At 34.7% G+C, this 15,043-nt stretch overlaps 1 protein-coding gene and 1 pseudogene across 1 annotated transcript; one reads left to right on the top strand and one right to left on the bottom strand.

The window, feature by feature from the left end:
• Positions 1-5,937: 5,937 nt before the first annotated feature.
• Positions 5,938-10,728, bottom strand: LOC137245972 (uncharacterized). Its single transcript, XM_067777134.1, has 5 exons — positions 10,471-10,728; positions 8,852-8,980; positions 6,547-6,732; positions 6,333-6,489; positions 5,938-6,270 (listed from the first exon to the last, which is right to left on the bottom strand). Exons 1-5 carry the CDS (start codon positions 10,726-10,728, stop codon positions 6,146-6,148), a joined length of 855 nt encoding a protein of 284 aa, XP_067633235.1. The 3' UTR covers positions 5,938-6,145.
• Positions 7,690-8,841, top strand: LOC137247306 (transcription termination factor 4, mitochondrial-like; annotated as a pseudogene).
• Positions 10,729-15,043: the final 4,315 nt, after the last annotated feature.

Below are 15,043 nucleotides of genomic sequence, written 5' to 3'. Positions count from 1 at the left end.
CGTTCATACAAGCAAGCACTCATACATTCACACGCTTATCGCTCCACAAACCCAACACCTACACAGTTACATTTGGTTCGTGCCTTGAACGCTCACACTGATGCATTCACACGCTCATAGCCTTGTACAAATACACATCCCCATACATACCAGACCAAAACAAACACATAGGTGCATTCGTCAATGTTGCTGGGCTGTTAGCAACATGGTGGCTGCGGATAACCACATGATGCCAATGCGCAACATTTTACTTCCGCAGTAACATTGTGTTCGTTATAGACACAATGTTGTCATTATGCGAAGTTGTTAGTTAGTTGCAGCATTGTTGCTAAGGCGCGGACCTAGATACCTCACACAGATACACGCTGCCATTTCATTTAAGCCAGTATGGAGACAGGCTGTCGTTACAGACACTGGCGCTATCTGACATGAAAAAGTAGCCAGCTGCCATCTTTTGTCGCAAGCAAAGCATAAGAACAAGAATTCGACATTTGCTTTGTTTAAGGGGCTTTCACACTTTGCAAGTGAAATTATTTTTCCCAGTCGTTGGTACGTTTCTATAATTTTTCACAGTTAAGATGTTATTGGCAGGCATAAGATCGTGTCGAACGCACCTATATAAAAAACTTCATTGTTGCTCGGCCTTTACCAACATGTCGCTGGGTATATCTGCTTATGCTCAACAGTAAATGCTAAAGTTCTTCCTTTGGAAGAAATTAGCACCTAAAATATGATATTTCCATTTCTTCCTAAATGCTGAAAAGTAAATATTTGTTTTTTGTTATTTTATGTTTGTTTTCTTCTGTGATGTTTGTAAAAAATGTCCAGTGACTATGCCGTCACAAAACCTATAGGACTGCGAAATCGAATTCAGGTAGGCGCGGCGCTTCTTTATGCTAAAACTGTATAGGACCCTCGATACATTTTTTTTTTTTTGAATTTGCATCGTTTGTGCTCGAAAAATTGATTTCAAAAGTCTTGGCTAAACCAAAACGATATTTTAAAGTGAAAGTCGACCACTTTTATGTTGAAAGCTGTTAATGGTAATTTGTTCAGTCCAAAATGTTTTTTCCCGACTTATGATATAAGAGTTTTTTATGGTTGACTGTAGAGCTGGATTTCGAACGATTCTTAATCGATTTAATCGATCCTTTTTTTAGAAATGTAGAATCGACTTTTTTTTTAACTGTTCGATTCTTTAGGCATCGAAGTTTTCATCACCACCTACTTTACGGATGCTTGAGAAAATATATATTCTGTAATTGTTGTTTTTTATAAAATTAAGCTTTATTGTGTTGGTGGCTTCGAGAGAAAGGAGAAAGATGAAAAAATTTCTTCGCACTTCTGGTAAGCAATATATTGAACATGTGTTTATCTATTTTGTGGTATGATATTGTGTTCAGTACGAAATTAATACCACAGTTTTAGATTCTAGTAAGCCAATTGAAAGTGACTGAAGGGGAATTAAATCATATAAGTAACCAAATATTCGCAGATCTGTTGTCTGGAAGTATTTTAGTCAAGTGCAGGGCGATTCTGAGAAATGCAAATCGTACGGAAAAAAATGAAAAAGAGGTGGAAATGCAAACAATTTGAAGCGGTCACATCCAACGTTGATGGAAATTTCTCCATCTACAGCTCTTATAGAATCCTTTTTTGAACCTAATAACAACAACATAAGGAGGTCTTAGTCTGTAGGTGAGCGAAAAAAACAACTGGATTGTGCTTTGATTAGAATGATTGCCACAGATATGCAACCCTTTAGGATTGTCGAAGATAACGGATTCAGATCTTTTACACAATGCTTTAAAGATATTGGTTTTATGTGTACCGGCTCGAGGTCAATATATTTAGTAATAAAAACACCAGTTTTTATTTTTCATTCCGATATATTTCGGTTACATGTCGGTAACCGTCTTCAAGGGACTATACAAAACAATGTAAAAAAAAAATTTCATACATGTAATATGCCATATTTTATAAACATACATACATTTTTGGGTTAAACGTCCGTTCGCTTTGGCGTGGAGTTTTGTACTGTCGATTTTGTTGTGAGTAAGTGTCTGTACAAGTGAGCGACGTTGATCGTGTCTGTTTTGAAGTTTAGTCGTATGTCTGGTGGTATATGTATGCATAAACCAAGAATTATGACAAAATATGTGGATGATTTATTCGCAATTGTAAAACATTATGAAATACCGAATACCCTGAACGCGCTGAACACTTTCCATAAAAACATAAAGTTCAACATAGAACAGGAAGAAGAAGGAGAACTACCTTATTTAGATTATATGGCTATAAAAAGAGATAGCCAGTTAAAACTTATATGGTATAAGAAACCAACTGCGTCAGGGCGAATAATAAATTTTTACTCTAAACACCCGAAGAGTATGATTATGAATACAGCAATGAGCTGTATACGACGCATGCTACAGATATCAGACGATGTCTATCATAAAGAAATTAGACAAGAAATTTTTTCGCTACTCAAACTAAATGATTTTCCTGAAAATATTATAAGGACATTAATAAGAAGATCGATGTGTGCAGGTAATCTAGAAAAATCCGCAACACCAAAAACGTTTAAATCGGTAATCTACGTACCTCAACTATCAGAGCGTCTAATCAAGTCCAACTGTTACATTAATAAACAATTTAAAATAGCCCTTAAACCCTGCAACACACTCAAAAGCATATTCAATAAAACCAAGTCCATAATACCTCCTATGGAAAAAAGCAACGTCATTTACAAAATTCCGTGCAATGGCAACAACTACGAAGCACGCAGAAGTATTTACGTAGACACCACCAAATCGAAGTTAAAAACGAGAATAGCACAGCACAAATCGGACATGAAACATTATCATAATTTAAATAACCAAAAAACTGCACTAACAGTCCACTGTGCATCTAGTGGCCACTGTCCGAACTTTGAGAAAGCGTCGGTATTACAACAACAAAATCACTATAGAAAGAGATTAACACTGGAAATGTTACACATAATACATACACCACCAGACATACGACTAAACTTCAAAACAGACACGATCAACGTCGCTCACTTGTACAGACACTTACTCACAACAAAATCGACAGTACAAAACTCCACGCCAACGCGAACTGACGTTTAACCCAAAAATGTATGTATGTATGTTTATAAAATATGGCATATTACATGAATGAAAATTTGTTTTTACATTGTTTTGTATAGTCCCTTGAAGACGGTTACCGACGTGTAAACGAAATATATCGGAATGAAAAATAAAAACTGGTGTTTTTATTACTAAATATATTGACCTCGAGCCGGTACACATAAAACCAATATTTTTTATGACATAGATAGCAGCAAACACGAAAACAGAAATGGCAATTTTTATGAAATTTCATCAATTAAATTCCCAATTCCTTTATATCTAGTTAAGTTTTTATCTGAAACTACGCAAACCAGGACCAAATTGCCGTATGTGGTCAATTGAAAGTTCCGTATACCTTATTGATTAAAAAGCTGAAAATGTATACTGAGAACATGTTACCTTCCGTATGTAATAAATACTTCCTTTTTATATGACGCTGAACGTAGATCGATTCTAATGCCGTAAACGAAGCGAGAACATTATACATATTGTAATAATATGTATTAAAGTAGAAAGTGTATTGATTAATGTTCCCAAGGTTGGTTTCCCTACATTTTGAAATAAAATATTCAAAAAAGCGCAAAAAGTATAACATTTCGGTAAAGACTTTACTAATTATCTCACTCCGATGAAGGATCACGTGGAATTCCTTGATGCTTCCAAGTTTGTAGGCAGGCAACGAAATGATAGAGAAACTATTCAGCTTTATTTGTCGGGAAAATGGTGTAAATGGTTAAGTACGTAAGCAAGTACACTGTTACAAAGGCGTACATCAGTTTTCGACTAGTTCGACTATCCACTACGTTAAGGTAGTAGCACAGCTGTAGTGGAATTCACTAAGTTTTTTTACCACATTTGCCATCGCTTTATTTGCGAATCGATAACTATAACGATTTCGTTATTCAGTAACTACCCAGCAAAAATGTGCCCGTAAATTGACTAGGAAAATGACTAACAGCTGTGTCGATGGAACACGTAAATCGCTAAGTAGCATTTGTACAGGGCAGCAGTAACATTTGTGACCAGTCCATTCCGTCGTACCTATTTATGTGATTGTTCATACTGCTCACACATATACGGTTTTAGGTTATCGAAAAGTAAACAAACTATAGTCCTGTACTGTTCTTACATTCACGTTCTGGCAATCATTTTTTGAGTTATATACCTGTAACTTTACGAGTATTTTTACGTTAATATGACCGTCTTTTTACTAGTGTTATGACCGTTTTTTTACTTGGATTATACTGCTATATAAATAAAATATTTCTTTAATTCAAATCTATTAACATTTCTTTTATTAAACATTTTTACAAAATATTACATTATTTATAATAGTTGTAAATTATTAACTATAAGTCTTAAGGAATAGTTTTTCAGTCTTGTTGGTGACCCATAAATACAAGTTTTATTGTATGCGATTGTATGCAAACAAAGTTAAGGGAAACTTAAATAAATTAATTAATGATATAGAAAACAAAAGAGAAGAACTAATAAAACTATTGGTTGCAGTAAACCATCAAATCGCGAGTAGACAATTCACAATTTGAGTAAGTTGACTTGTAATTCGCCAATTTTAATGCTATACCTTTTTTATTTTAGTTCAGAAAGCTGCAATTGAGGTTCGAAAGTTACAATTTAAGTTCAAAAATTTCAATTCAAGTTCAGAAAATTTAAATTCAAGCTCAAAATTTCTATTTGTAGTTCAGAAAATTAAAATGGAAGTTCAGAATTTCTGTTTGTAGTTCAGAAAATTATATTTGAACTTAAATTGTAATTTTCTGAACTTCAGTTGTAATTTGCTGAACTGCAGTTGAAATTCCTGAGCTTCAATTATAATTTACTGAACTTCTATTGAAAATTGTGAACTTCAATTGTAATTTTTTGAACTTAAATTGAAATTCCTGAGCTTTCAGAACTTCAATTGCAACTTTCAAATTTTTTTTACATAAAATAAACAATTTAAAATTTTTTCTGACAGTTAAAGTGGTGAATTGCCTACCAGTGGTTTGAAACCACTTGCATTCGTGTTGGCGCTTCTCTATATCATTAATATAACAATATCTTTTGAATAATTTAATTAATACACAAATATACATTTTTTGCCTTTACATTTTAGAACTGTGTACAAAAATATGTAATCTTACATATCGCAACCTAACCCTTAAAGTATTTCAACTCATAATCAGAGTAACTTTGTGTTGAATGTTGATTTATACCACGAAAATAACAAAATGGGTAACAAAACCAGGCTAAACGATAATGTTAAATACCAAAAAAAAGTTATTTCACGATGCTTTCATGGATCGATTTACACTTAAGTACCGATCTGAATTTTTTTTAAGTTTTCACATTTTTTAGTTTAAAATGCGATATATGCATTCAGTGGAATAATTTTAGATTGAATGTACTTCATGCAATTTTTTTTCTTCGTGATTTTGCAATAATAAACGTAGGTACTCATAGTAATTTTTTGTTTTGAATTATGTGATTACAATATTTATAAGGACTATTTAGTTGATGGTATTGGTACTGTCAGTTAAATTCATCAGCAATCATTTATATTCAAAATATTTTTTGTTATACATCTATTTTATAAATTTTGGTTAAAAATTATTGACAAATTCGTTGCAATTAGATTGCTTTAAAGATCTTTGCAAATTTTGTGCGATTGTTGAATATTATTTTAATTAGAGCATAAAAAGCTTAGATTAGTAACGTAGGAAAAAACTTAGAATTATTTCAGTTAAGTTCATCACAAATATGTATATTCAAAATACTTATTTCTTATACATCTAGTTTATAAATTTTTGGTTAAAAAGTATTGACAAATTCGTTGCAATTAAATTGCTTTAAAATTCTCTGCAAACTTTGGGCGATTGTTGAATATTATTTTAATTAGGCATAAAAACCTTAGAATAGGAACGTAGGAAAAAACTTAGAATTATTAGGTTCTTATATAGTTTTTAATCAAGATTATTTCAGTGTGTCTTGTTCGTTTGTTGTATGTAGGCTTATGCTGTTGCAGAGCTGGATTTATTGCTCAGATACCGCCTTTGTTTATGCCGGTTATGGCTCAGCGTTAAACACCGTCTCATGCTGTCTTCGAAGTCGATCCTGCCTTGCAGTTTGAAAACGTCTAAATTAATAGGAATGGACAATGAAAATAATGACATTTTAAAACAATTTAAATTACACTACCAAAAAGTACGCTGTTCACGAGTTTCAGTTTAGATAAAGATCGTTTGCCATGTACTCCGTCCCAGTTAAAATTGAAAAGAACGTTGTCAGAGAAAAGTTTTCTCATTACTCCAATAATGTCTGATGATGCATCTTTCAGCATAAAGATATATGATTTCTAAATGAAAACCACCAATTTAAGTTATGAAATACAATTAAAAATATTCAAAAATACCATTGATTCTTGATAATCATCTGAGTCCAACTTTTTCTCAATGTCATAAACTGAATCCAACGATGTTAGTGGCATAACGATAGAGAGCTCGGTGTGAGTATCATTTTCCATTTCTCCGCTGATACGGCATACTATTTTGTGCGTTTTCTTCCAATGTTGAGCCATGACTTCTGCCAATTCTGGAAGCTGAAATTATAGCATAAATAATAATTAAAGAGAATCAAGGTATTGCGGCTACAATTACTAGGGTTTCACAAATAACAGTTCAATATTTCACTATGCACCTTTTCTTCAATCTTAGTCAATCTAAATTCCAGGTCGATATGCTTCTGTAATATTGTTTGTAGTATCGCCATTATATTTTCGTTTGTCGTAGGGAATGTTCCTTCGTTGGTTAAGGAAGTAGCCGCATTATTCAAAACGGTACTCGTTGTATTAAGGAGGAGTGAAAGGACGCGCTGTGTTGTGCTACATCGATGATGTAGTCGTATCCCTAACGTAATCAGCTGTTTATTGTTACGACGGTAAACCAAAAACCAATTGGTTGGCTACGATATGTTTACGACCTTAGCGGCACCAATAATTGATTGCATTGATTCTCATAAGGTTGGTCGAATCAGCTGTTATAAGGTTACCGATAAAGCACCAATGTCTGCAGCTTTAGTGACGCGATAAACGTAAAAAGCCAAAGCAAAGAGGATAAATTATGAAGAGACGTATGCTCAATGTTTTCGAAGTCGCTGTTTTTTTGGGCGAGATGTGCATAAAATGTCTTCTAACCATTTTCGTGGGGTACTTGCGTTTATTTTTCCGCCTGTATTTAATTAACTAATTAATTCTCTTTCCAAAAATCACAGTTGCATAAAGTATCTACACTGTAGGAATAAATGCGAGACAATTCAAAAATGTCCCTCTTTGAAAAAATTCGGCATATATTTTTTGATTTCTGGGAGTTACTCGCCACTCGTAGCAGACTGGTGGCTCTTATTTTATTTATCCTCTTTGCATTGTTGCTCAACACAAGTTTCCTGAAAGCGCCGATTGTGACGCAGCCATTTTGACGAGGCCATTTACAGTACGGCATCACATCACCGCAATCTGCTGGTCTATTTGTTTTGAACCGAGGTTACTATAGCTTTCGTAATGTTGCGGAAATTTTTAACAAATTCCAATAAATATGTGCCGTTGCTTCACAGAAGACAGCAAGTAAGATTAAAATTAATGAGTTAATGAATATTTTTAATTTAGTTCATACATGACCAACAGCTATCAACACCAAGTACGGTGAGCACAGTGCTCGATGATGAAACACCATTGGATCAAGCGCACATAGACGAAGCTGTGAGAGTGAATCCTTTGTTGGCTAGAGTGTCCCGGCACAATGGCGTAATGCACATGAAACACTCATGAATCACGGTCTCAATACGAGCAATTTCCTGCGCATTGCAACCGGTAATCCGGAGGTGTTTGCACGTCCGACACAACGTCTAGTTGATGCAATGGAATTTTGGCGCAGCTTTCAATTCACCGAGAAGCTAATGTTTTTACTGCTAACAAAATATCCAGAACTTTTAGACGTGCACGAAAACATGCGTTTACGTAAACATATTGGTTATTTGAAATCATTTGCTGGCACTAGCAAAAATGTTTGGAAATTGTTAATGAATTGTCCGGATTTACTTGAACAGTCGGAGCGACGTGCCGAAGAAAAGGTGACGTACTTGAAAGAGGTAATGCGTGCGGAAATACCTGAAAAAATAAAATCAGAAGCGTTATCTAAGCCATTAGAGGAGATACGTTGCCGCCATGTCTTTCTTGAAAGACTGGGTCTATTCAAACCAAGACCACTTAAAGTAGATCCAGATGAGCCAACTAAGAATCCGCTTTTATATCAAATAACCAATAAATCGGACAATGCATTTGCAACTAAGGTGTGCCATGTTACACTTGCTGAATTTGAAGCATTTAAAGACTTGTACGCACGGGAATTGAAACAAAAACAGGATGCTGAATACGAAGATGAGGATATGCAGCTAGTACGCGGGTATAAAAAGCATTGAAAAGCTCGTAGATATTTTTGTTAGTTACATGTTACATATATTAATTTAATTAAAAAAAAAAACAATTGTTTTAAAATTCCGATGTGAATTTCTTATTCGAACAATTTGCACAAATTTGTTTTATCCTCTGCGTAAGTAACGCCCAATTGTCTACGAATTTGATCCTCAATATATTACAATGCCAAACTTTCTTTATGATCAAGTAAATCACTTTGTGTTTTGTGCTCTAAAATGCAATGACTTACCTCTTCTGCTTCAAAACTCAGCGCTAAGCGATTGGGAAAATATGTTGATAAATCACTTTTTGTCAATGGAAATTCTTTTTCTTCACCATTTACATCTAAAATTTTCACAGGACACCAATAGTACGTCACCTAGTTTCATTGAAAATTCGATAGCTCATATTAATTTATGTATAAACGTTTTTTATATGCACGAATTGAATTATTCACTGTACGCAGATGCTACCAAAAATGCAATAACCTACATCCATTAAAAATCACTTGATTTTGGTTCCTTTGTGGAAAATATAAATGCAAATACCGTAGCGCACACAACACTTAATTTAAATTTAGTTTTTATTATATCCTAAATTATTTGTAAATAAATTTTTCTTACTCTGCTGTTGCGTTTCAAGCTGAAAATAACAAATGGTGGATTCGCATAAAATTTTTGTGACGTATTTGAGGGTACATAGCATGTAAGAAAAGGCAAGCATATATGTATCGGGCATTTCAATTAGGCCATCTCATTCTGCCATACTAATAATTGTGGAACAATGTGGGATATTTTGTTGTTGGTCGCCATCTTTGGTCACTAAATTTTTGCTGGGTATTTTGCATCGATATTTGTTTATCGACGATCAGATGTATTGTTGAATAAACGGCAAGTAAATTGGCTGCGTTTAATATCACGAAATTAATATTTCCGGCAATTTTAGTTAAAAAATAAAATCGGAACTTTAATTAAATACTTTCAAACACGAAAAGCCGCTTTATAAATCAAATGGCATTTGAGTACTTGGCGTACACACGTTTTATCACAAGATGAAGATTTACTAAGTCCATCGCCAGTGGGCAGACACCTTCCCATTCCACTTGAATGCAACGGAGTTTCGAAAGCGGTACCGAATAACCCTAGACTTGGCTCATGATGGTCAATTAAGGGGTACAACAATAATTGCGATATCAACAGAGAAAAAAAAGAAATTAATACCGCATTTACTTACCTTTTGTTAAAATATGTCAAAAACTGGCACAATAATGACTTTTGAAAGCAGTTAGTATACGGAACTTATTTATTTTTGGCATTGCTTTTGTGCTTTTCGCATTTTTTAGGTTTCGTTAAGCTGTGCTGTCACTCTACTATTAAAACGAAATTTAAACGTCATTTATTTCGAGTCGTTAAAACTAAGTTAGTGAATAGTACAATCGATAAGGCAACGACAAAATCGTTAATTAAAATCTTGTCAAATCGCATCGTTATAAGTTAGTGAATTTCACTACTGGTCCGACTGTTTGGGAAAGATTGGCTTTACCACTTTGGAAGGTCAGAGCCTCAACTGGTAAATATATGTGCCTACATATTCACATTTGTAACAGAAGCCATAACGTGTAGGTGATATTTAAACTTGGTTTGGATAGGCTATAATCATTATGAGTCATTCCAAGGGGCTACTTGGGGCCCCAGCTTTACGAAACACCAAACCGGGAGACTTGGGCTTTGGTAATGATCTAGTGTGCAAATCGAAATTAACATTTCAGATGTTATCTTATAGTTTCACAAATAAACAACAGAGGTTTGAATATAAGTCCAACCATCGTAATTTTTACAATTAAGATATGTGTTAGCCCTCATCAAATACTGTCAGCTGAGTGTTATACCATGGATCCTCTGCTGTGACGCAAATTCCCATCACATAATGTGGGGCAGCACGAACATCAAAAACAGGGGTGAGTATCTCCTTGAGTTTATTAGTAGTAACAATATAAGCATTATCAACAGGCGCAATGAACCCACCATAGTAAATGCTATTAGAGGGGTAGTGCAGCCATAATACACCCAGCACCATCACTAACTTACATGTTTCAGGGGAGGAGTCAATGTCGGACCACAAACACATTGTGTTTGACATTGGTCACTTTCGTGAACATACGCCAGCTTTTAGATATCCCAGGAAAAAGAACTAGGAACTTTTCCGTTTTATTATTGAGGAAGCTGGAAACAGCTTACAGCGACCCATAACCACCGTGCAGGAGCTTGAGAAGGAAGCTGAACACCTCCACTCAGACATTAAAACAGCTTTCAATGAGAGCTGCCCCAAGGAAAGATACGTACATAACACGACGTGCCTTGGTCAAAAGGCTTGGGCAGCTAAGATGCCAGGCTAGGAAGCTGTTTAATAGAGCGAGAGCTACGGGCGCTGGGACTCGTACAAAGTTGCTACAAAATCTTAAAATAAAGAACTTAGGAAATCTAAAAGGGCTACCTGGGCAGAATACTGTGAAAAGATTAATGATCTTCCAGCAACGGTTCGACTACAAAAAGCCCTTTCTAGAGGTGACAGAAATGTAATTGGCACTTTGCAAAAAAACAGATGGGAGCTACACCAAGTAGCCGGAAGAGACATGTAAACTCTCACATAATACTCGCTTTCTTGACTGCACTTTGGCTTTCAATCACCACCTATAATGGCAGGTTTGCCGACCATCAGCGGTAATGAAAAAGCCTAGCAACAAAGCTCTCCACTGTCAAACGAGTGCAATGGGACCTGTCTACTTTCAGCCCATTCAAGTCTCCAGGACAAGATGGGGTCTACCATTGTCTATTAAAGCAAGGGATAAATCAAATAGCCCCAGTCTTATCCACCTTATATAAGGCATCACTACTGCTCGGCCATATCCAAAACAGGTGGACAGAGGTTAGGTAATATTATTACCAAAACCAGGGAAGCCCGAGCAACTGCCCTCGTCTTATCGACCAATAAGCCTGAGCTCGTTTCTCCTAAAGGTTATGGAGAAAATATTAGATCAGCATATCAGGCAGGCAAATCTAAGTAAACTCCCTCTGTGTAGGAATAAGTTCGCCTACCAGTCAGGGAAATCCACGGAGACAGGTATTCATAGTCTCACAGTAAAAACCGAAAAGGCCCTAGAATCAAAAAATATAGCCCTCTGCTTTTAGGCTTAATCTGACTACAACGGCTTTCGTGGTTGATGGTCGTGCCGCTTTGCCGCGCCGAAAAAAACGACACTCAATAGAACATGTGTAAAAATAATATGACAGATGTGGCGGCTACTCCGCCGTCGTGAATGTAACCTAATAAAACCGCACTGCGTTTTTTCAGCGCACGCAAGCAACCGGCGTTTTTTGCGCTAACCCAAATAAGCATGCGTTGCGACAATGTAAAGCATGTGTGCAAACGTCAAATCTAAATGTCACGCAGAACAAAAATTGGAAATCGAGTTAGGTTTTCACGCAGCAAATTCAATTTGGGTTGCTCTCATACAAGTTGTAGGCGCATGAGATATTTTTGACAGAAATGACTTGCGTGCGTTTATTATGTTGACATGTTAAAGGCGTCATTACTTGACCCCACGAATAACAAAATGGCAATTCTTGAATCCACAAAAAATGTCGAAAGAATACCTGAAGACGCGTTTTCATCCCAGACATCATAATCCGGTGGCGGGTAACATTTGCTGTCAATTCAAAGTTAAGAGCTCGATTATTGAAATAATACATACTTATTTTCAGAAAATTCGCTTGTTTTCTTGTGTTCTTAAAAAATTATCGAAACTTCACAACATAACCGAAAGTGTAGTTATACACGTATTTCCTTGCCCTTGGTCGCCTCAAAGCGAAGAAAGTGGCAATGCGCTTCATTTTTGTTTTATGACGCTGTCAAAGCGTCTATAGGGGGACTCATGTAACCGTATAAATGCCTTATAAAGTGTGTAAACGTATAAATTTAACTACCAAAAAAACATAAGTTATTTTACGATGCTTTCATGGATCGATTTACACTTAAATACCGATTTAATTTTTTTTTTAAGTTTTCACATTTTTTAGTTTAAAATGCGATATATACATTCAGTGGAACAATTTTACATTGAGGGTACTTCATGCAATTTTCTTTCTTCGATATTTTGCAATAATAAACGTAGGTACTCATAGTAATTTTTTGTTTTGAATTATGTGATTACAATATTTATAAGGACCATTTATTTGATATTGGTACTGTCAGTTAAATTCATCAGGAATTATTTATATTCAAAATATTTTTTGTTGACAAATTCGTTGCAATTAAATTGCTTTAAAAATCTTTGAAAACTTTGTGCTATTGTTGAATATTGTTTTAATTAGAGCATAAAAAGCTTAGATTAGTAACGTAGGAACAAACTTTGAATTATTTCAGTTAAGTTCATCACAAATATTTATATTCAATATACTTTTTTGTTATACATTGCAATTATATTGCTTTAAAAATCTTTGCAAACTTTGTGCGATTGTTGAATATTATTTTAATTAGAGCATAAAAAGCTTAGAGTAGCAACGTAGGAAAAAACTTAGAATTATTTCAGGTAAGTTCATCACAAATATTTATATTCAAAATACTTTTTTGTTATACATTGCAATTAAATTGCTTTAAAAATCTTTGCAAACTTTGTGCGATTTTTGAATATAATTTTAATTAGAGCATAAAAAGCTTAGATTAGTAACGTAGGAAAAAACTTAGAATTATTTCAGGTAAGTTCATCACAAATATTTATATTCAAAATACTTTTTTGTTATACATTGCAATTAAATTGCTTTAAAAATATTTGCAAACTTTGTGCGATTGTTGAATATTATTTTAATTAGAGCATAAAAAGCTTAGATTAGTAACGTAGGAAAAAACTTAGAATTATTTCAGTTAAGTTCATCACAAATATTTATATTCAAAATACTTTTTTTTTATACATTGCAATTAAATTGCTTTAAAAATCTTTGCAAACTTTGTGCGATTGTTGAATATTATTTTAATTAGGCATAAAAAGCTTAGAATAGGAACGTAGGAAAAAACTTAGAACTATTAGGTTCTTATATAGTTTTTAATCAAGATTATTTCAGTGTGTCTTGTTCGTTTGTTGTATGTAGGTTTATGCAGTTGCAGAGCTGGATTTATTGGTCAGATACCGCCTTTGTTTATGCCGGTTGTGGCTCAGCGTTAAACACCGTCTCATGTTGTCTTCGAAGTCGATCCTGCCTTGCAGTTTGAAAACGTCTAAATTAATAGGAATGGACAATGTAAGTAATAACATTTTAAAACAATTTAAATTACACTACTGTTTAATTACATACTATACTACTCTAATTATATTATCTACTCCTAATTGTTCTATATATTACTAGCACTGCCTGTACTTGCTTAAGTCCGAACAATTGCACGCACAAGAATTCCGCTATACTTAAAGGGTTATTATATGATTTAAATACATACATCCATAAATGCATTTTTTATATTTTGTTGCTTCTCCCACTTCTAAGTTGGGAGAAACTGCTTTGACAAATTGTAATTGCAAAGCAAAGTAGGTCACCGACTACTACATCAGCTGATGGTACAGCTAATAAGCAATCTACGGTATTGTGCAGCGAAGGATCGGCGACCGCTAAATCAAGTGATTTGCACAATTGGTGTGTACATATGTACAATGAAATTTATGTATATATATCGAATATTGTAATTAGGGCGACGTTGTCTTTTTAGCTTATGTATATTTCTTTCTTTCCTTGCTGGAATGCGACATTGTCACATCGATTGCGGTAAAATAAATTATAATAAAAAATATTAAATCTTGGCTTTTATTTGGACGCAATTGGCATAAGCTTCACCCCTTACTAGTTGGCTCCACCGTTTTGGATTTTACAGCGTTTCTACAGCGGAGAATTTACTCTGGTTTTATACAGATTTGTCTTTTTTTAGAAGCGATTGATACCAGCTACAGTGCTTAAATTTGGCTATACGATAGAGGCATTTACTATAGTGGTTTTTCAGCTCAGTTCTTTATGCGGTGCAGTTTAATTTGCTTCAGAGGTTTGGCGAACTGCATCTCATTTTATTTGGCAACTGGCTGCTAAAAAGGCTTAGCGGCCACGAAACATTTGGTGACCCCGACGTGATTTGCGATCACAGCCCGTATTATTTAACCCCTTCTTTATTTAAATATTATTAGCGATCATATCCATAATGCCGCCAAAGAAATCGGAGGACTTAGAAGGCGCAAAAAAGAAGCGAGATTCCCTTGTGCAGGAACTTACTGCGATTGACGACAAGCTAACATTCGAAGCTCTGCGAAATATGGATGAACCGGCAATTGAAATGCGAATAGAGTAGGTGGATCGGCTAGAAAAAAGGTTTGATGTTGCGCATTCACAACTGGAAGATGAGGATGGCT

The sequence above is a fragment of the Eurosta solidaginis genome, chromosome 3 (assembly GCF_040869045.1).
Source record: "Eurosta solidaginis isolate ZX-2024a chromosome 3, ASM4086904v1, whole genome shotgun sequence".
Taxonomy (NCBI): domain Eukaryota; kingdom Metazoa; phylum Arthropoda; class Insecta; order Diptera; family Tephritidae; genus Eurosta; species Eurosta solidaginis.
This window is presented reverse-complemented; position numbering and strand designations above follow the sequence as displayed.

What these genes read in the sequence shown, in the direction of transcription:
- LOC137245972 (XM_067777134.1), bottom strand. Translation starts at nt 10,728, where the DNA reads ATGTGTTTGTGGTCCGACATTGACTCCTCCCCTGAAACATGTAAGTTA. An exon ending in GGTATAACACTCAGCTGACA is followed by an intron (nt 8,981 to 10,470) that starts GTATTTGATGAG and finishes CAATGAAACTAG; the next exon opens with GTGACGTACTATTGGTGTCC. An exon ending in CGTGAACAGCGTACTTTTTG is followed by an intron (nt 6,271 to 6,332) that starts GTAGTGTAATTT and finishes CTATTAATTTAG; the next exon opens with ACGTTTTCAAACTGCAAGGC.